Consider the following 21,352-nt stretch of genomic DNA (forward strand, 5'->3'; position numbering starts at 1 on the left):
GAGGAAGCAGATCTTACTTCTCCATACTATAGGAAAGTAATGGATTTGCATCATTCATTTATCATCAACTTCCACCTTTTAAGTCTCATATAACCATCTTGCTTCAGACATCAACAATTCTATTATACCAATAAAAAGTATGGATTAATGGCAAGACTGTTTCCTCTAGGGGTGCACTGATAGAAATTTTGGGGGCTGATACCAATAGCCAATATTTAAGGAGGCATATCAGCCAATACTGATCCAATATCTGATACAGCTGCCTCCAGGTAGTAAGTCCAATGCAGTGGAAGGGGACAGGGGAAGGAAGGGCTGTGGGAGGGGGCAGATCAACACCCCCATGGTGAGGAAGGGGGCAGGGGCAGGCGCTGCCCAGGGGAAGGCAGGGAGGGGGCATTAGGAAAGGTTGCAGGATGGAGCCACGGCTCATGTGGTGGAGACAGCTCCTGCCACTGCTTGCAGCCCGGGGGGAGGGGTGGGGGTGGCATGTGCCCCTGAATCGGTGTGGGGCAGGGCTCCTCTCACCAGGGCCTGGGCTTGGAGTGGGCTCCGGCGGTGCTGGGAGGAGGCTGCATGCACCCCATATTTTGCCGCAGCTCTGCTCCCAGTCCCACGCTGCAGCATGGGCATTTATCGGCCAAATTAATCTGCCCCATAGGGCCGATATTTGATATAGACAATTTTCTTCATATCAGTACCGAGCGAATATCGAAACAATGTATCGTTGCACCTGTAGTTTCCTCCTTGCCTCACCCTAAGAAGTCAATGCATTAACTGGTTTCAAAGGTTCTCGCAATTAATTTACTGTGATTAAGTAAGTTCATCTTGATTAGGTAAGCTTCATTCCCAGTTTTCATCCATTAAGAGACTGAGGCTCAAAACTGTCCTATATAAGAAAAGCCACACAAATAGCTTTGTGGCCTACCTGCATGGAAATAAGAAATTGTGGCATAGAATGTGATTTCCACAGAAATATCAATGGCCTCGCACCAATTTCTGATGGAGTTCAACATACTGGAGGGGGAGAAGGGAACCTAAATGCCATCAGATCACAAAGGAATCAGAACTTGTAGAAGAGGTGATATCTTATTAGCCCAACTAAGTTTTTGCAAAAGAAATTCCCCCCCCCCCTCCACAAACAAACAGGATTGCACCGCAATGGTCCATCTAGCCCAGTATCCTGTTTGTCAGTGGCCGAAGTGGATGACATATAGAGATTATTAATTAAGCAGAAACTCAAGGCAATTGGCCAAACAAATGGCAAGCTGTCTGAAGTTGGCTGTACATTGTAGGATGAAATAGCACATAAACAGAATCAGCAATTTTCTTAGCTAGAGGTGCCTCATGCTGGCTTGCTTTCCAAATGAGTGTTTGTAGTCTCCAACAATCAGAGGACTCTCACCATCCACATCCACACCCCTCAGCTGAAAGGAGCAAACAAGCATTTCCAAACACAGAAGAAATCAAAAGGGCCTTGTAAAAAAAGGGGGCTCAGCTGGTTGAATCACAACAGGGTCAGTTGACACAATAGGCTGAACAGGGAGAGTTTTTCAAGAGGGTTAAACAAATGCTTAGCCACCACTGAGGTGCTAACTGACTGCAAACACTGTTTTCAAGCCTTCCTCCCACCTGCACCACCTCACTACCTTCCTTTCACCTTTTGCAGGGACTGTAATAGATCCCAAACAGCATTCATTCAGCACCTCAGTTAGATCAGGGTCTCAGAGAAGATGAAACTTTATCTGATGAAGTCTCAATGTGACCCAACTGCCTGCGCCAACCAAACTCAGTGGAAGTTTGGAGCTCATGCATAAATACAGATATTGAGAAACTGTAGAAGAGGATGCAAGCTCCTGCATGCTCATACAATCTCACCTCACTGGAAAGGTTCCTCTCTCTGGCAAATTATTTCCCAGAACTGAATAAAATGTGACCAGTGTAGCTACATTAGCAAAAGCCATAATGCAGATGCTGTTTCACCAGTAGACATGAGCTTTTCTCTGTACAGCTTATTTCTTTTGAGGCGGGGCTGTAAGAAGTTATACTTGCAGAAGTGCAGTTTGGTCAATGAATGGTGCCACACTACAAGTACCTTGGCTGTTATGATACAAGCCAGGGGTGCTCAACCTGCAGCCTGAGGGCCAAATGCAACTCGCAGAGCCACCCCATCCAGTCCACAGGGCTGGGTATGGAAATATGGCAGCAGGGGTGTAGTGGCCATTAATATGGCCACCCACTCCTGTGGCCAAATTCCCAAACCCAACATGACCAGTCAGAGCTGTGTCACGGCCCTTCCCCCATGTTTGGATAGGGGCCAGGCCAGGACATGTCCCCTCCCTCCCAGGGGCAAGGCCAAGGGCTGGGCTACTCCCATTTCCTCCACATGGTGCCCATCACGCCCACCACGGGAACCAGATCATGCCCACAGGAGGACTGGGCACTGATATAAGCTATACCAGCAAAGCCTACAAAAGATACGCCACAATGAAGGTGACATAGCCCTCTAATTTGGGTAGTTATGCTGACAGCTTTAATAGATACAGCAATACAAAGGGTGTGGAAACCAATATTTAATGATTTAACAAGGCACAGATGATTATCCACCTGTTAAAAGTTTAACCCACATCATATGCCCTCTAAGTGGGTTTGGATCATGCTTGGTCATACATCCTCCTATAAATAAACCATATGGAGGAAAAAAAAAACATGGAGGAAGGTGGTGTGAGGTCAACGACACTAGAACTCTCATCCTGGCCTCCCTAGCATACCAAGAGTAATGCTGATTCACTGTGATTCCAGGTGGAGAACGGATTCAGAAGAGGTAATAAAAACACAGAACTTGCAAAGAGAATAATTACATACAAAGAGTTAATGACTGACGCATTTTTCACTTCCAATAAGTACAACACTCAGCAAATAAAAAAAACAAAAACACACCAGAGTTAGGATGACCTCCAAAGGGGACAATCTGCAAAAGGAAAATATGCAATGCAAAGAAATACTAGCAACACACTGAAAGCTAGCACTGCAACAGCAGAGCTGACTTACAGCATTGCCAGGGAGATGCTGGCAGCTGAGATTCCTGCTCCATTCCTAGCGGAATGAAGGCAGACTTCCTACGTGTCCTTCGACCATCTCCAAGCTAACCTTCACAGCCTTCTAAAGGAAGTGCTTTCTGCAACTCATTTCTCCCCTATCTTATTTTTTGCAAGCATGCTAAGTCCACACCAGCTGAGTGACAGCCTAGGAGACCTGTATTTATAAACCTAAATTTCTAGCTTTTCATGGGAATTTCCTGTTTTTGACTCATTATAACCTCAATAAGTCAGGGTGCAGCAAGTACAAGAAAAGCCTTGGCAGCAGAAGCAAACATTTATCTGGCATCACACTGGACAGGTCTAAATTGTAATCTTGGAGACATGCAGAGAAAATATTAATTTTCATGCTGTCCCCTTCCAGTGTCCTCCTTTACCTACTCTACAAGTGCGTATATTAGAAGCAAGAGCCTTTGTTTTCTCTCTCAGAGGACAGGCTCACAAAAAAATGTAAAGCCTTTACAAATGCCTTCCATGCTATGGGAGGAATCCAAAGTCTAAACAACTCCCTCACACAAGGTATTTGATAGAGCAGAAGTATTTATGAGCCCTACTTCATTAGACTTAAGAAACAAGGCAGACAGGTAACTGGCTTCAGGTTGACATCTCAAGCCAAGGTCATTAACATGCAAAAACATTGTAAGTTAGACTAGAAAAAGAGCAGAGAGCATAGAGAGCAGATGTTTATTTGGAAATGAGACTCAATGGATACCTGAAAAATAATAAAAATCTCATTACAGTGCTTCTCTGCTGTCTACACCGGACAGGCAATGGGAATCCCTATATAACAAAGAACGAACACTGTTCTTGATATCAGCTGTGGAAAGAAATGCAGGCCTATGGGGGAACATTTTAAACAGCCTGAATACTCCAACGCTGACCTGAGGGTGGTTGATCTCAGACAGCAAACTTTTAAAAAGTGATTTGAATGGGAAAAGAAAGAACAAAAAAAATCATCTGCAGACTGGATTGTGTTAAGCGCTGGTTCTCAACCTTTTTTGCATCAGGCAGAGCCATCCCTAGGGGTGTGTGGGGCTGAGGGCATATCAGCCTGTGTGGGGTCAGGGGGGGGGGGGGGGGGGGGGGGGGGGGCAGACATGACAGCAGAAGCAGCAGCAGCAAGTGGCCAGAGCCAGCAGTGCTTGGCAGTGGCACATGGCAGCCACAGTACAGCCTGTGCAGCACTGACCACAGGGCCCCCCAAAGCAAGAGGGCCTGCCTGGGGCAGTCATCCTAATTTGCTTTTAACTTGTAATCTTAAACTCTACAAAGGAGGTTGTGGAACAGAGCAAAGATTTTAGGTTGAAAATCCCCTCTCCTTAATTGATCTTATTTCTGCCTCCTTGATGGAGGTGAGGGGAGCAAAGCAGCATTGGGCTGGCTGCAAATCACTGGGAACAGCCCCTACAGAAGCTGTGCGCTAGCCAGGGCTGGGCCAGTAGGCGCAGGCGGTAGCATGGCATGGGTGGGAGCGTACTGTGGGCTGCCCCAGGTGGGGCTCAGCCTTATGCAGAGCAGCCCTGGACAGCACTGCTGAGACAAGCTCTGCTGCACGTGCCCCCCACCTCTCCCTCCCCTCAAACCCAGCTGGTCCTGGGGCAAAATACGACCTATGGGCCAGATCCGGTCTACCAGGCACTCACCTGGCCTGCGGCACCAACCAATAAGTAGCACCCTGTCCAGCCCTTCTGTCCACAAGGGTGGGAGTGAGGCCCCCACATATACACATGCCCCCAACATACCCTACTGTGCCTCGCTCCCACCCAGATGGGCTGAAGGGCCTGGTCCAGTCACCAGGCAGTTTCTGGGCAGGGCTGTTGCAGCTGTTGGGGACCTGCTCAGATTCTACCATGTCCTGCTTGCTCCGGGCAGCAGGTAGGGAAGAGGTAGGGGCCGAGCTGCAGCTGGGGGCAGTGTGGAGCCTGCATGGGCAGGGTGTGGGGACCCCCTCCAACGCTCCTCCCATTGTGCGCAGCCCTTGCAGACCATGTCAGCAGTGGCAGCAGCAGGCAAGGTCACAAAAGGCTCCAGCCAGAACTGTACATAATGGTGAAGAGCACAGCCGCCACTGGGCCTTCTCTATCACCAGTGCTTCCCACTATGCACATGCAGCCCCCACACTCATGCGGCACAGGAGGGAAGCCCCGTGCTGGAGCCAGCTGCCTTGCCTGCCCCATGACCTGCGTGGCAGGGGGCAGGGAAGATAGCTGGCTCCAGCATGTGGGACTATCCTCCCATGCCACACGAATGCAGGAACTGTGTGTGCACTGTGGGAAGGGCCAACGATAGAGAAGGCCCAGCAGGGGCTGCGACCCTCACTGCAGCGTGCAGTGCTGGCCAGAACTGCGCACTACCGGGCACCAGTGTCTGCACTGGGAATGAGTGCCCCGCCTACTGCTGCACCATGGAGGGAGTGTGCGGGGTTTCCCACACCCCTCCACGCCCCATAAATGCCACATACCCCCACCCTGCCCCCACAACCCCCCCATGTATACACAACTCCCATCGTACCCTATGCCCCCACACGCAGCCACTTTCCACCACACCCCACCCATTGTGTACACACACAAAATATATAAGGCTAAGAATTTATTTTTTAGTTATTATGCAATCGTCTCTACATATACACTATGCAAAAACAATTTTTTTCGTAATAAAATTAAAATAAGTTATAGATAGTGTTTGATTTTTAGTGTATGATTTGGGGTTTTTTCCGATTCTAAGATGGCAATCCCCCTGCCCAAAAGGACTATTTCTGGGTAGCAAGGGGAGGGACTTCCAGTGGCAAAGGTCAGGGGTTAGGGGGTGGGACTTCCAGTTGCAAGATGGCAACCAGGGAGTGGGGCAACTCTCAAGGGACAGGGCTACCCATGTGGCCCTCAAAAGCTCACCAAACCTCATTAAGCAGCCCTCCACCTGAAATAATTGCCCGCCCCTGATCTAAAGGCACCTATACACATGCCCAACACCTGCTCCAACATGTTCTAATTAGAGCAGATTACCTGCATCTCCTGGAGCTTTCTAATTAGAACACTCCAGCAGCTTCAGCATCATGTCTGTTGCACACTGCCCCCAAATACTCCCACTCCTCTCTAACCTCCACCAAAATCCTGAACCTTTTTTTTTTTTTTTTTCCCCAAAAGAGAAGCAGAAAAATGGGAAGTGGAACAGAGAGGAGGGAGATGAAACACCTGTTCAACACCCCATGCCACACCCTCAAAGTAAGCCAAAAACCTTGTAGAAGAAGGTATTTGTAGGCTTCTTGTCTTCCAATTAGGGAAGCAGCTTCTGCTCTTCCCTCTTCCACTTGAGCTTGTCGTGACTATCATTCAAGTATTCATCACAACCCCGGAAGTACAAGACAACTCCACAAGCCCGAGTAACAGATATCCAGTTTCCTTAAAGTTGTAAAAAGACTCAAGCTGAAGACAGTAGCATAGAAAGAGGAACACAATAAATTACAGAGTTTTAAGAGGGTTATGTTTTGGCAGCAGGCGTGCTTTAACATGAACACTATGGGCATTTTAATTAGAGAGGTTCCCAAGAGTGGCTTTATTTAAAACGTGCCCCTCTCCCCCGGAGCACGCATAGAGACAGCTAGTGTGCCACTGGCCTATTTCACATTAAGGTAGCATTTGAAGTCAAGTGATTACTCTACCAGGCACAATGGCCTATCAAGATCAAAGTCCCCCCCCAAAGTAATGATAGTGTCCTCAGATGTAGAGTGGGGTAAAGTATCTACACATAAATCTCATCCTACCTTTACTTGTTCATGGCTTCTACACCGTATATTACAAATGGTTATCAATGGAATAGACAATTATTCTTCCAGGACACAATGTAAACCTTAAGACTAGTTGTCACCAAACAATACTGTGTTTTGAATCTAAATAATGAACCTTTATTAGACCTTGCCCTAACTTAAGATAAGCCTTTTTTGCACCAGGCTACCACCTGAAATAACAGGTAATAAGAATATTCTTATCTTTTATCCCCCCCCCCCCAACTAAATTCTAATCATACAACAAACTTAACTTCACACTCTATAGATGCACTGTACACCAGAAACTTTCAATTACAGATAAGTTGCGTTTTACCTTAGTTTTTAAATTTTTTTCTTCATATCTAAGCAGCAAATTCCTATTATAGTTCTACAAATCTTTCTGAAGACTTCAGTATCTAAATATTTAGATCTCCTTTCCTATAAAATCAAAACTAGATTGGGTTTGTAAGATGACTCGAACATAAACATATGGCTTAAAAAGAATGAGCAACAGCTTGCCACTGGGCTTGTGCATGCCACAACAGGGACAAAAGCAGCGTGGGTTTCCCCAAAACAGATCACTTCAAGCCCCATACACCCCGTGCTGGTTAGGCCTGTGTGAGTCGGCAGCGATCTGATCTGGCTTCGGATCCGGCTGCTTCGGATGGCCACGATCTGATCCATAGCTCCGGACCGGGTTTCCACCTTGATCCGGGCAAAGTGGCTCCGAAGCTTCAGAGCCGCCTCGGAGATCCAGCCATAGGGTATAATGAGGAATCAATGAAATAGCTATAACTTTGTTGTTTTTTGTCCGATTTGGATGAAACTTGCAGGGATGGTGGCCTCTACTGAGCGCATGAAACCTGCCAAGTTTCAAGAAGATCAGTGCAGGGGTTTGGGGGCAACTGTACCCCAAATTCTTGAAAGCAAAACTCATGTCACAGATGTGTGTTACAACACAGGGGGGTCACAACTGCAGAGGTGGTAGCTCTTACTGAGGCCACAAAGCCTGCCAAGTTTCAAGAAGATTGGTGCAGGGCTTTGTGGGGAACAGCCCTTCAAGCTGCAGACAAGCAAAACTCATGCCATAGGTGACACTGCGTGTGCTAAGGCGCGGCAGCGTGACAGCTGCAGGGATGGTGGCCCCTGCTGCGGCCATGACACCTGTCAGGTGTTGAGGAGATCAGTGCAGGGGGGTTCTGGGGCCCTAGCTGTTGACAGGCAAAACTCGTGCCAAGACTGTGTGTCTTGAGGCACTTGATGGTCTGTATTGATTCTTTCCTCTCCTTAGCCTGGTTTTGTAGGTGCTAATTGATGCTCGTTAAGTCGTTATGTAGTAGCTAGATCCTGTGTATTGAGCTGGTCCCTGAGTGAATCATGACTGATTGGTAGCTGGTAACACAGCAGCTTAGCAGCCAGGCCTGCAGCAGTGTCTCCCCTCCCCGCCCCAAGACAGACACAGTCAGTCCCACAAGCACCCACGGCATGAGTTTTGCTTGTCCGCAGCTTGAGGGGCAGCTCTCCCAAACCCCTGCACCGGCCTTCTTGAAACTTGGCAGGCTTTGTGGCCTCAGTAAGAGCTACCACCCCTGCAGTTGTGACCCCCCTGTGTTGTAACACAAAATGTGACAGGAGTTTTGCTTTCAAGAATTTGGGGTGCCGTTCCCCCCAAACCCCTGCACTGACTTCCTTGAAACTTGGCAGGCTTCATCCTCTCTGCAGAGTCTACCGCCCCTGAAAATGTCGTCCAGATTGGACAAAAAACAACAAAGTTATATATATTTTATTGTTTTCCCCATTATACCCTATGGCTAGATCTCCGAGGCAGCTCCAAAGCTCTTCGGGAGCTCCGAACCGCTTCGGGGAGCCGAACGAGGCCAGCGCTTCGACCCGGATGTGTTGCTTCAGACCCTGAAGCTTCTCTGGATCCAAAGCTCTGTCCAAAGCCTCGCAGAGCCCTAATGCTGGTCTTGGGCAGAGAGCGCCAAACATATGAAAATGAATTTGGGAGTTTCATTCTAGTCTTCAGCTGTACTTGACTCCCAAGCCTCCAGAGGTGAAGGGCCAACACAGCTCTACAGAGGACCTATGGGCACAATAGATTTAGTCATTGTCCCTTACAGCAGATAAAAAAAACCCAAAACCTATTCAACACACTGGAGTAAAATGACACTAAAGTAGAAACAGTTTTAATTCTAGAAGTCAGTCATCAGCAGATGCCACCAACTTGTATTTGGCTCATCTGAAGGGACAAAAGTACAGTTTTCTGTTGGATGAGGTGCTCACTCACTAGAGGGAGAAAAACCTAACACCTTCCAAAAACATCGACTGCTGCTCCCTTTTCTATCCATATCTCTATACAGCAAAATAGGATTCCTTAAAACAAAGGGGATGCAAACAATTTAAGGAAAGATTAATTATTTACTACACATTCCTCTGTATCGAGTATCCTGTTTTGAGAGAACCTCTCACACAGCAACAGAGGAGGTAACTGAAGAGAAGTATTTTTTTACGCCCATAAAACTGTACAGTGCTGCAAGGACAGTTTAAAATATTGGAAATTATACAAAACAGCATTTTGCAAACAATTTGTCATTAATTGTTTTCAACCAGTTTGTCACCAACTGGAATATGACAGTTGTCCCTTTAGAAAGGGCATCGCTACTGAAATCAGGTCCTCATTTTGTACCAAGTAAGGACTTTTTGCTAACAAAGTTATAAATGTCAAGGACCAAAATACTAAATGCCATCCTTCTCCCAAAAAAGCATGCACTTTCTGAAACTCAATACCTTTACTAAGCAATGGTTTATTCCACCCTCAGATACAATTTAATTCGTTTCAATGCACTGCACAGGCAGCACTTCACATTCTGTTCTCCCCCTTCATGCCCTCCACTCCACCCTCATCCCTTTCCAGATGTACACTCTTCAAAAACAAAAAGCTGACAAAATGCTAAATGAAAGAAAATTAACAAAGTCAGAAGTTAACTAGGATACATACAGCATACTCCAGCAATCTGCCTTTTAGAGCAAAACACTTGCCCATCACCCAAAGTGCGTGTGTGCCATACTGGGATGCGGAAGGTTGTGGTTCCATGCAGGTTTAATGGTGAAGTCAAAGTAGTAAAAGATGCTGTCTCCTTCTTACCTGTTTAGGGTATATGACCCATTCCTCTTGAGCCTCATACTTCTGGACAGGAATCTTAGGAAAAAATCCAGAATGAGGAGCTTTGTCTGTTCTCTGTTTAGCCGAGAATGGAGGCACCTGTTTGTTGGTAGGGCTTTTTTGTTAATCAAGGGATCTCTTTCCTGTTTCTCTGAGTCATCAAGAGGGAACAAAAAGAAACAGCCAGCTGAACCAATTAACAGGAGGTGGAGAGGAAATCGCTCCAGCCAAACAAAAGCCTTGAGGTGTAAAATACTCCCACTCTTCTCTAACCTCCACCAAAATCCTGAACTTTTTTTTTCAAAAGAGAAGCAGAAAACTGAAAAGTGGAACAGAGAGGAGGGAGATGAAACACCTGTTCAACACCCCATGTCACCCTCAAAGTAAGCCAAAAACCTTGTAGAAGAAGGTATTTGTAGGCTTCTTGTCTTCCAATTAGCCTGGAAACAGCTTCTGCTCTTCCCTCTTCCACTTGAGCCTGATGTGACTATCATTCAAGTATTCATCACAACCCCAGAAGTACAAGGCAACTCCACAAGCCCAAGTAACAGATATCCAGATTCCTTAAAGTTGTAAAAAGACTCAAGCTGAAGACAGTTGCATAGAAAGAAGAACACAATGAATTACAGAGCTTTAAGTGGGTTATGTTTTGTACAAGGCTAGTTTGAAACAGGCAGCTCTAAAGTCGCACTTGCACACTGCAGAGAAAAATATCCTCCAGCAGCCTAGGGCTGGGCAAGCTGCCCTGCATAAATCACAGGATCACACTATCTCTGATTAGGCGGCTTTACTTCCTTTCCTGTTCAACCCGCCATTCCTAATAGCGGGGAACTAGACATCTGCATCTATTATATAAACTGAATTTTTCACCAGATGATTGTTGATTTTTGCTAAATGTGAATAGATCAAAAGGTTACGACAAAGTAAATTTAGATGCATAAACCTTTTCTCAGAAATCCTGATAACATGGAAGAGATGCTTATTAAATCACAGACAAAAATAAAGTACTAGAACCAGAAACTGCTCACCTCTGTAAGAGCATGGAATATTTATTTTTTGGTACCAGACCTGGAATAATTTTGACACTTGAATTTTCCAAGTTCTCTCTCTGCCAACACGGCCCAGGAAAAGCCATTCACAAGTACCTGGTAATCAGAATTTACCAGGTCCTCAGCTCATTCAGACATCACAATTTAATTTTACCAGTTCCTGCCCTTTTGTTCCCCTTTTGAAAGGGCTCCAAGAATTTCTGTGTCCACACCCTCAAAGTTCAAGAGAGGTAGTTAGCCTTGTTAGTCTGAAGTCAGACAGAAGGCTGCCTAGAGTTGCACTTTATAAATTAACTGAATCAGAAGTGCACAAGCATTCATAAGCACCAGCTTCCTCAGATGATATGGAATACACATCAGATACAGGTTTCCCTCGCTTTATGCTGTACATGCGCTCCTGGAAAACGGCGCATAACTCGAATTCACATAAAGGGAACCCACTTTACAATGCAACAAAAAGGGATACAGTCCAAGACCTCGACTGTATTGACCCCGAGGCCCATTTCTACCACTTTTAGAAAACAATTTTGGTACTCACCAACAGCAAACAGTACACACAAACACAGGGCACTACCATAATGGGGATGGCAACTAGAGAAACACATCTCGCAGACAACAAGCAAGAAGCACAGATCCAGACAGGAGATTATATTTTGGTGCATTTCACTCCCACAATGCACTGCACAAAGCAGCTGACTGTGGGCTTCCACCACACTGATCACATAGGAGTGAATTTACCTTGCATATAATGAATTTTTGGTATAAAAATGGTCATCGCATAAGGGCAAATTTGCACATACAGAACCCGCATAAAGCGAGGGAAACCTGTACATGTTTTTTCATAGCATCTGACAAAGTGAGCTGTTGCTCACGAAAGCTTAAGCATCACGGATTCGGTTAGTCTGTAAAATGCAATTTTACCTGGCCTATTAGTTTAATGACCATCTCCCTTCCCATAAGCAAAACAAGTTAACAGAGTAAAGCTGTTTTGCCAGGATAAATGCATCCTTACTACCAACTTCTGCTGCCACAGCTAAGTCACTCAGGATCTCACCTATTCACAAACCTGACCAAGTAAAAGCTTGCAGCATAAATCACAGATTCCTGCCCAGGAGAGCATTCCATCTTTTTACTCTTCTGTGAAATGTGAAACACCATAATCAGAATGAAAGAAGACTACATCCTGCACACCACCAAACAACTTCAAGGCAAACAGACTATTCCAATTTTTCTCTGGGCCTAATCTCCATAAAATGAACTGTTCCAGACAGAAGACTTTGAACACCTTCAACTCTCCTGTGAAATATGAACTCTCTCTTCTATTTAGGAGAACTTTTACAGTTTTCTTCTCCTATGCCTGAAGAAGGGTGTTTGTGCCTGCAAGCTTGCACGTAAAGAATTTTTTTTTTTTTTTGGCAAACATCTAGTTGGTCTAATAAAAGATATCACTTCTACCATAAGTTCTTATTCCTTTTGTCTTTAGACCAATATGGCTACAACCTGGATACCTGCAGCAAAACATCACCTTAATGGAAAAGGCAAGATTGCAGAATCAAGCAGAAGAGTCCCTCTAACAGTGTCTGTCATTTTGCTTCCTTTCTGGTAAGTCAATGAAATTCCTCTTGCAAAAATTAAACCTGAAGTATTAACGTATTTTGCACAAGTGCAGGTGAGAGAGATGTGGTATATATGTACTTTAACTGCTCTACTTGACAGAGATCGTTTTTCCTTTCTCTGGTTGCTTCCACTGATTCAGAGTTTCAAGTGTTCTGCTGTGCTACAAATTGAGAGGGAAGGATTTCTTAGGGTGATATTTTTATTGGACCAACTGCATAATTGGGACAGAGTCAGATAAGCTTTCAAATGCAAGGTATTTGATAAAATAAATCCTTGCCTCTCGCATAATTCTTGTACCATGATAGCTACAACATCACTGTAAACAGTACTGTAAATCCAAATTGTCCTGACACCCGCTTTAATTAATCAATTGTTTTAAATGCAGTTAATAGTTGCACTTGGTTTTTTTGTTTTTATAAGCGATTGGACTGAGCAGTAGGTCAAGAGAGGTGATTATGCCCCTCTATTCAGTGCTGGGGTGGCCACATCTGGAGTACTGTGTTCAGTTTTGGGCCTCCCAGTACAGAAAGGATGTGGACAAGTTGGAGAGTCCAGCGGAGGGCAACAAAAATGGTGAGGGGGTTGAAGAACATGACTTATGAGGAAAAGCTAAAGGAACTGGGTTTATTTAAGTCTAGAGAAGAGAAGACTGAGAGGGGACTTAATAGCAGCCCCTTCAACTACCTAAAGGAGAGGGTTCGAAAGAGGATGGAGCTAGACCAGGGGTGGGCAATTATTTTCGGTGGAGGACGGCTTACTCAGTTTTGGCAAGCCATCAAGGGCCATATGGGCAGCCCCACCCCTTGACAGGTGCCCCACCCTCTGGTTGCCATCTTGCAACTGGAAGTCTCACCCCCTATCCCCTGACCTTTGCCACCAGAAGCCCCTCCCTCTTGCCTCCCCAGAAGTACTCCTTTCAGCAAAGGGTTTGCCATCTCAGAACCAGAAATACACCAAATTATATTGTAAAAATTAAACGTCTTACAACATTCATTAATTTCATTTCAAAAAATAATTTTGTCCCAATTTACATACATTTGTGTAGCATACATAGAGGTGATTGTATAATGGATTAAAATGAAGTCTTACTCTTCTATATTGTGGGAGGGGTTTTGTGGGCAGCTGCAAGTGTGTGGGGGAGAGTAGCTTGGGAGAGATTTCCCACAACCTGCCCCTGCTCCCACCTCCCCCCGCATGGCAGGCTGAGCCCCTGCAGTGCTCCTGCAAACCTGGGCTCTGCACTCCTATCGTTCCTATCCCCAAGGCACTGGTGTGGGCCCCATGCTGCTGCTTGCTGCCACTTGCTCCCCATCTGTCACTACTGCCCTTCTGCTGTCCCAGCTGCTCCCGCAGTCCCAGCGCTGCAGCTGGAAATCACGTGGTGCCAACGGGTGGGTGGAGCGGGGAAATGGCTGCAGCAAGCGGGGAGGGGAAAGGGCAGCTAGCAGGCGCAGGTGGGAGCACAGCAACAGCCATATGGGAGCATGGGACCCAGGCCAGCGCAAACGGGGCCCAGAGTGGGGTGGCAGAAGCATTGGGGCAAAGGCTGCCAGGGGCACTAAGGAGCCGAGCTCTCTCCCTCCTCTCCCTGCTTGAGCAGTGCTGCCTGGCTCCATTGTGCCCCAGGCAGCCCCCGCCACACACTCCTGCTGCCCTGCTCTGGGCCTGCCGACATAGGCCCCATGGTCCTGCCCACCCATGGTCTTCCTCTGCCTCCCCCCACTTTCTTATCTGTATTTCCCTTGATGCGGGGAGGCAGGAGCAGTCCCAGGCCAGAAGCCTCCAGAGGCCCGTTAGGCAGAGGCTTCCAGCTGGGCCTAAAGGGGCCCGGGCTGAACCTACCTCTCCAGCAGACTGACCCTGCCAGACGCTCTTCCTGGGTCCTACTGCCCCTGGCTTCTTATCCTTGACAGGCAGCCAGGGGCAGGTACAGTACTAATTTTCTAAATTTTTTAGGGGCCCCATGGACTGGATAGAATGGCCTGGCAGGCTGGATCCAGCCCACAGGCTGTATTTTGCCCACCACTAAAGTGGTGGCAGATGACAGAAGAAGGAGCAATGGTCAAGTTGCAGCAAAGGAAGTTTAGGTTAGATATTAGGAAAAATTCTCTCACTAGGAGGGTAGTGAAACACTGGAACAGGTTACCCTCTAGAGAGGTGGTAGAAGCTCTATCCTTGGAGGTTTCCAAAACCCAGCTAGACAAAGCTTTGGCTAGGATGATTTAGTTGGGGGTGGTCCTGCTTTGAGTAGGGGGTTGGATGAGTGATCCTGTACTAGCACTATAGAAAAGGAATAGGGTAACCTTTTATGATAAATCCTTAAGTACTTTAAGTATCTTTGGCATTTTAACCCAGGAGACATTTGATATTTAGTTCCAACTGCACATGGAGAAGCACTTAGGGCTAGTGCTCAGGATTACAGATTCATTATATCTGACAGTTGAAAATTTCCAGACAGTTAGCCAGGTACTAGAACTACTTAGAGGAAAAGTTACAAGCAAAACCAATACTATGAGGTTCAGATTTTGACTTCCATACCCTCCAGCTCTAAATTATACAAGAAGATCCAGATGTGGGACCTGGATGTAATATCAGGTAGGTGATGATAAACAAAAATAAATTAACAAAAGGAAGCTAGAATTAAATCTAGAATATGACCTGTATGTAACCAATTTGTTGTAATTGTGGGTTGGAACAAAAGCAAGAACTGGGCCACACAAGACAAACCAGCACAGGAAGTGAATCACATCTTTAACTTGTACCTTCCACAAGTGAAAAGAGATGTGGATCCCTGACCAGCACAGTTCTGTCAGAAGTGAGCCCTAGTAATGACATAGTTATATTAATAAAACAGGGCTTTTACTAGAACAGCTTGTTCCAATTGGAGAGAGAGGGGCTAGACGATGATTTTACTTCAACGTTACAAACCCCAGCATTGTGGATATTAAGCTATATCCACACCAAGAAATTTGGCCAACATCATGTACCCTGACCCTATATTAGAAAGGTCCCTCTATAGACTTAGGGTACATTAACATTTAACAAATGAGCCCACCCCGCCCCCACATCTCTTTCTAAAATAATCTTGGATGACAAGACATGCTGGAGTGTTAAGAAACTGTAATTGCCTTTCCACTTGTTTTCTGAAAACAAAATTTCTGAAGACTTAAGCAATGCCTGCTGGGCTCTAAGCAATGGGAAGATCATCTCATACAGGTGTGGACAAAAACATGTATGAAGTGGGGGCTGATATAGCATTTGTGAATACCAATGCAGAAGTCACAAATTTAAAAGCAAAGAACTCTGACCTTTTATTATATTTATAGAAGATCTCCAGATAGCTTATTTTTAAGGTTGAAAAAGTACAGATTAGATCATTACTTTCTCTCAGAATCTTAATCTCCTTGTGACCTGAGATTTAGTGATTGCATACTATGTTTTTTCTCTTCACCTTTCCCAAAACCTGTCTCAGGCTAAAAACAGACTTTGGGTTTAATCAAGTGCTGATGACCTACATTAAAATAGGTGCTGGAAAGTCATGTACACATGCAGACTGAATGGCAATTATCTCAAATTAAACTTGTAGGGGGGTGGGCAAAGTGTTAATTTGGATATTTCACAGGTACTTAAAGTAGGACTATAGGCTTGGCCTCTATAAGATCCCAGGATAAAAAGCTTTGTCCAGGGGCAGCAGGATCCATGTCTAGGTTTGCCAACTCTGACTGAAGCTACTCCAGGAGATTTTTTTTCCCCCATCATGACAATGTCATTAACTGTACTGTTCAACCTGTTCACAACACCAGTCTCCCGGATTGCTTTCAATAGTCACCAAGAGATTGATGCCGATTCCGGTAGACTCCTGGGCAATCCAGGAGGGTTGGCAGGCCTATCCACATCTGTTTCTAGCCTCATGGAAAAATCACACACTTTCATCTTCTGATGCTATGATGGGTTTTGTTCATAGTGTTTATGGGGAAGGGGACGATGGGTGAATTCTATGGAATATCTTTCCCTGACACATCTCAAACACCCATTTTCTATGGCTTAAAACAGACTTCAGATTTCTGTAGGGATCAGGCCTTTTATTCCAGGATCCTACAAGCATGCAAATCCATTGTCCCACTTTAAATACCTGTGAAACAGGAGACAACACCTTCCCCTCCTCCCCCCCACACACACACACACACACACACACACACACACACACACACACACACACACAGAGAGGTGTGTAAATGACCATCTCCTCCCCCACCCCTTTGGTGTGACAATCAGCCCATTTTTACGTATGTGAGAACATAGAGAAGCAGCTGTTTCTAAGAGAAGACCCCTCAGAATAAAGTAGTTTGAAGGTTCTGCCACTAAAAGCTTTTTTTAATTCCATGTCTTGTGCCAAATCAGTTCTGAATTCTATAGACTGAGCAGAGCTCAGTCATTCAAATCTGTGTGGCGCTCCCACTGGCAAGTATCCCACCTCCCAGATTTCATTTCAGAGCTTCAGATATTCTCAAATCCATGGCAGGCATCCTACATGCAAGCCCCAGTTCTGGAGGCCTTGGAATTCAGATGCCCCCTAGTCTCATTTGCCCCTAGGCTGAAGGAGTAAACGAGAGGGAAAGCCCAACTTTCTTTTTTCCTTCTTGGGAAAGCCCAACAATGGATTGTCTATGGTCCCCAAAGGGCCAACCAACAAAATAAAGTGTAAAAGCATCTGTAGTTAGGTTCCTGTTTCTTTCACTGGAACTGTAAGTGCCAGGACATGCCTTTGGAGGTTTGCAATGCACCAGTCAGGTAAAAGAGCTGCTACAGCAATTTACTATGAAGCAGATTTTATATATGTGTGTGTGCATGCAAACAATGGTTGCTCAGTGGAACACACGCCACCACAAAAACTACAGTCAACATGAACGGCTGACGCTACCATACCGAAGTGTAGGCTGAGCAATGATCTTACTTATTCTGCTGATTTAAATAGACTATTCAGAACAACTGTGTAGGAGTATGTGCATTACTAGTTAAGCCCTAGATACCATAAAGACCTTTTAGTCCTAAAATACAAGTAGGTCTTGAAAGGAAACTGCCATTCAACCTTAAGTACTCCCTCAAGCCAGCTGAGGAAAATGTGGAGGAAAATTTAAGAGATGAACCCTGGATTTCATTTTTGCTGTTATTTTGACATTTCATTTCTAAAAAAAAAAGTTGACAAGGTAGACCTTTGACCTGTGCATGATTCTTAGTTGAAAGTCTGGGGTATCTTGCTTGAGAAGTTTCTCTTTATCATTAGAAAATCTAGAGGAGACATATAGGAGATTTTTAAAATATGCTTGCCCTTTGAGAGCCCATCATGAGTGATAACTGTTCTTCAGAGAAAGGACAAGGGAAAGTATTACCAGAGAAAACGAGGAAAAGGCAATCTATAGGGCAGTTCTGAGCTCTTGTAAAATTGCTGGCAAGTGATCTGAATCATCCCCCAAACTCTGCTCTCTCCTACTAAATCCAGGCTGAGTGGAGATTAAAATATACAGAACATGGAGTAGAGCCAGAGCTACTGGCAACAAACAAGTCACTAGTATCAGAAAGCTTGCAGGAGCAGACATGTTTTCTGGCAGCTTATAGCCACATAGTTAAAGCTGTGGGAAAGAAAAATGCTTGAAGGCAGTTGTGCTCACACTTTTAGCCCCACGGGCCAGATAATGGCACACAGCCAGTCTGCAGGCCAGTTTGGGCCCCATGCCACTGCCATGTGCTGGGATCGGGCCCTAGGGCCCTGCATCACTTCTGCCCAGCCAAACCACAATCCCAGCTAGGCGGTGACAGTGTGGGGCCCAATCCTGGTGCGTGGGGGCCAGGCGGGGATAGCAGAGGGGTCCACATCGACCCTGCTCAGCTGGGATCAGGTTCCTCACTGCCCCTGTCCAGCAGGGATCAGGCTCCAGGAGCCCATACCACTCCTGCTTGCTGGAATCAGGCCCCACGCTGCCCTGCATGTCTGACCTAGCATGCAGGGGCACAGCCCGCAGGACTCCTCACATATCTGTGGGCATGACATGGCTCTGGGGGCCAGATCTGGCCTGCAAGCCAGGGTTTAAGCACCATTGCTTTATGAGCTTCTCAACCACCATCTCAGCATGGACGTCTTGAACGGCGAATGGAAGCAGGGACTTTTTGCTCTGGCTTACTAGAACGGAGTTTGCAATATGCGACTTCCCCCAAGATTCAGTGAACAGACCATGCAGGGATTTTTCAACTTCCTCAACATGCACCTTGTTCATATGACACAAGTAGTTTCACCAGCATGTTCGCAGCAATCTCAGCACTGACGCTAGGGTTACAATATCTCCAGGAGCAAAAAAGAGGATACTTGTGGGAGGGAGGAATGGGGAGTATGTGTGTGTGGGGCTATATTGAGCGGGGGGAAGCAGTGATATGCCTGTGCCCTGCCTCTGCCCCTCACTCCTAAGCCCCTGCCCCCCCAGCGCTGCTGCTGCCCCTCACTCCTAACTTCCAGCACCCTGCTCCCCACCAGGCCTGCTGCCCACGCAGCTCCCACACACACTATTACCTGGAAGCAGCTTGCTGGGGCATGTGATCCCTGACAACCAATCACCTTGCCTGCTGCTCCCAGCCCTAAGCACCCAAGCTGCTCATGCCCAGGAAAAGCAGAGGCAAAGCAAAAACCTGGACATTCGCTCACATTTTAAAAATCCGCCCAGATACAAGGACAGGGGATCAAAAAAAAGGAGGACATAGCCGGGAAAACCTGGACGTATGGTAACCCTAGTTGACCTTGCCCATATGCTGGCTGGAAACTGAGTTCCTATGGCCTTGCTGTCTACCATTGGTGAGGCAGAAGGAGATGCAGAGTACTCTCCTCTCAGCTCCCATGAGAAACCCCCTTGTTCTTTTCAGTTCAGTAGCTTTAAGAATGGGGTGGCAAGGGAACCCACACTCTTGAAGAAACTGAAACAGTTTAAAATCTGGGGACTCATCTGTTTTAAAACAAGATTCGGAGTCTGTTATATGTCCGCTTTTGAGGCAGAGAACTCTGGGGAGTCTTCCTGAGGGTGGTCACAAAGCCAGGATAAGAGCTCAGATCTGGTAAGCTCCAGCAGGTTGTGAAGATGGGAAAGACCAATATACTAGGTACTGAGAATTGCCTAAGAAATACAGCCAGGCAAAAGTAATCAAATAGGTTATGGTATTTTGGATACATAATAAATATGCCTAGGCATTGTGCTAGCAGTCTGACATCCATGGTTTGGGGGGACTTGGACCAGTAGTTACCAGAAACCATCTGATACCAATTTAAGACCATGTCATTCTGTCAATTGGAGAGTTCAGAAACTTTTACCAAATGTGGATGCTTCCCTGCTGTCCTTTAACTCTGTTGTAGATGCACATCTAAATTAAACTATGATCAATGTGTTTTCACTAGTGATCTAACTACTTATATAGAAGATTTTAGCATGCCATTGCAATGACCAGCTGCTGGCACTTCCAACTCAACTCCTGCTGAAACATATACCCTTTTCTCTTTTCCTCCTGCTGTTCTCTTTTGGGGATTACACCAACACAACAGTACGTGTTCTTTAGTGTCTCCATCTGAAAGCTATTAGAGGAGACAAGCAACTAAATATAAACTGGCCAATCAGAATTGAGCAAGCCACACTGATGCTGGGCTTCAAGAATGCCATCAAGGTCAAAGCACCTACCACAAAAACACAGCTAAAGTCCAGTGGTCAGTGCAACTGTTACATTAATTCCTATTTAAGATCTCTCCTGAAGAAATTCATTTTATCAGTAAAGACTGAAAAAACACTTTCTAAAGGGAAAGTCACTATATGTTCTCAAAATACTTAAAAGTAATTGGAAGCAAACAAATGTTTTAGCCATAATTTAGTGCAGTAACTAGGGGACCCTATGGAGGAACAAGGTGTGTGGGCCAATAGAGACTACTGGCATTTCAATCTTGGGTGTGCTTTAAGAAATTCTTTTCGTGCATGTGTGCGTGTGCACCACTTATCACGTAAATCAAATAACCAGTAGAGTGATAAAGGCATAAATCCATGCATAATGAGGAAGGAGATTACTTTCATGCCTGGTTTGGAATTAATTTTTCACTTTTTAAAAAAAATATATTTTAAAAGGAAGATTCCTTCCCAAAGAATAATCTGTATGCATTCTCACAGAACATTTTGTTTCCAGGCTAAACATTACCTTAATATTGCATCCCTTCTAAAGGTTAAAACCAGGACTGTTCAGTCAGCTATTCTGCAATTCAGTCTGTAACAACTTCTAAAGAAATAAAAAGGCAAAATTTATTTTAGAGGTGCACTGGTATAATCGGTCCCATATTGTATCAGCACTGATAAAAGAAAAATTGACATTATTGACAATTGGCTTTTTTGGGCTGATGTGGCCAAAAATGTTGCTGATAAGTGCCACATGCACGTGCGCAGCTACCACATGCATGCAGCCACCCAGGCAGCTTGGAGAGCAGCATCCAGCTGGTAAGTCTGTTGTGGGGAAGGGGCAAGGAGGGGGGAAGCAAAGGGTGAGGCTCCTGTGGTAAGGGAGGGAATGGGGCAGGGGCAAGTGCTGCCCAGCTGGGGTGGAGCATGGGATAGAGCTGCATCTTGTTCAGGGGTGGGGGGGCAGCTCC

At 45.8% G+C, this 21,352-nt stretch overlaps 1 protein-coding gene across 4 annotated transcripts in view; it reads right to left on the reverse strand.

Moving 5' to 3' along the window:
• The window catches only part of MOB2 (MOB kinase activator 2), a 197,958-nt gene that overhangs the window by 80,277 nt on the left and 96,329 nt on the right, over window positions 1-21,352 (reverse strand). Inside the window, exon 1 of one of the 4 annotated variants that reach the window (XM_006259672.4) lies at window positions 10,007-10,193. The exons of 2 other annotated variants lie outside the window; for them this stretch is intronic. In XM_006259672.4, the coding sequence (XP_006259734.1) occupies window positions 10,007-10,044 (38 nt within the window). In that variant the 5' untranslated portion in view covers window positions 10,045-10,193. Of the gene's footprint in view, window positions 1-6,329; window positions 6,440-10,006; window positions 10,194-21,352 lie in introns of those variants that run through there. One more of the 4 variants, XM_019476931.2, reaches the window with a different exon arrangement.

The sequence above is a fragment of the Alligator mississippiensis genome, chromosome 2, assembly GCF_030867095.1.
Source record: "Alligator mississippiensis isolate rAllMis1 chromosome 2, rAllMis1, whole genome shotgun sequence".
Lineage (NCBI taxonomy): Eukaryota > Metazoa > Chordata > Crocodylia > Alligatoridae > Alligator > Alligator mississippiensis.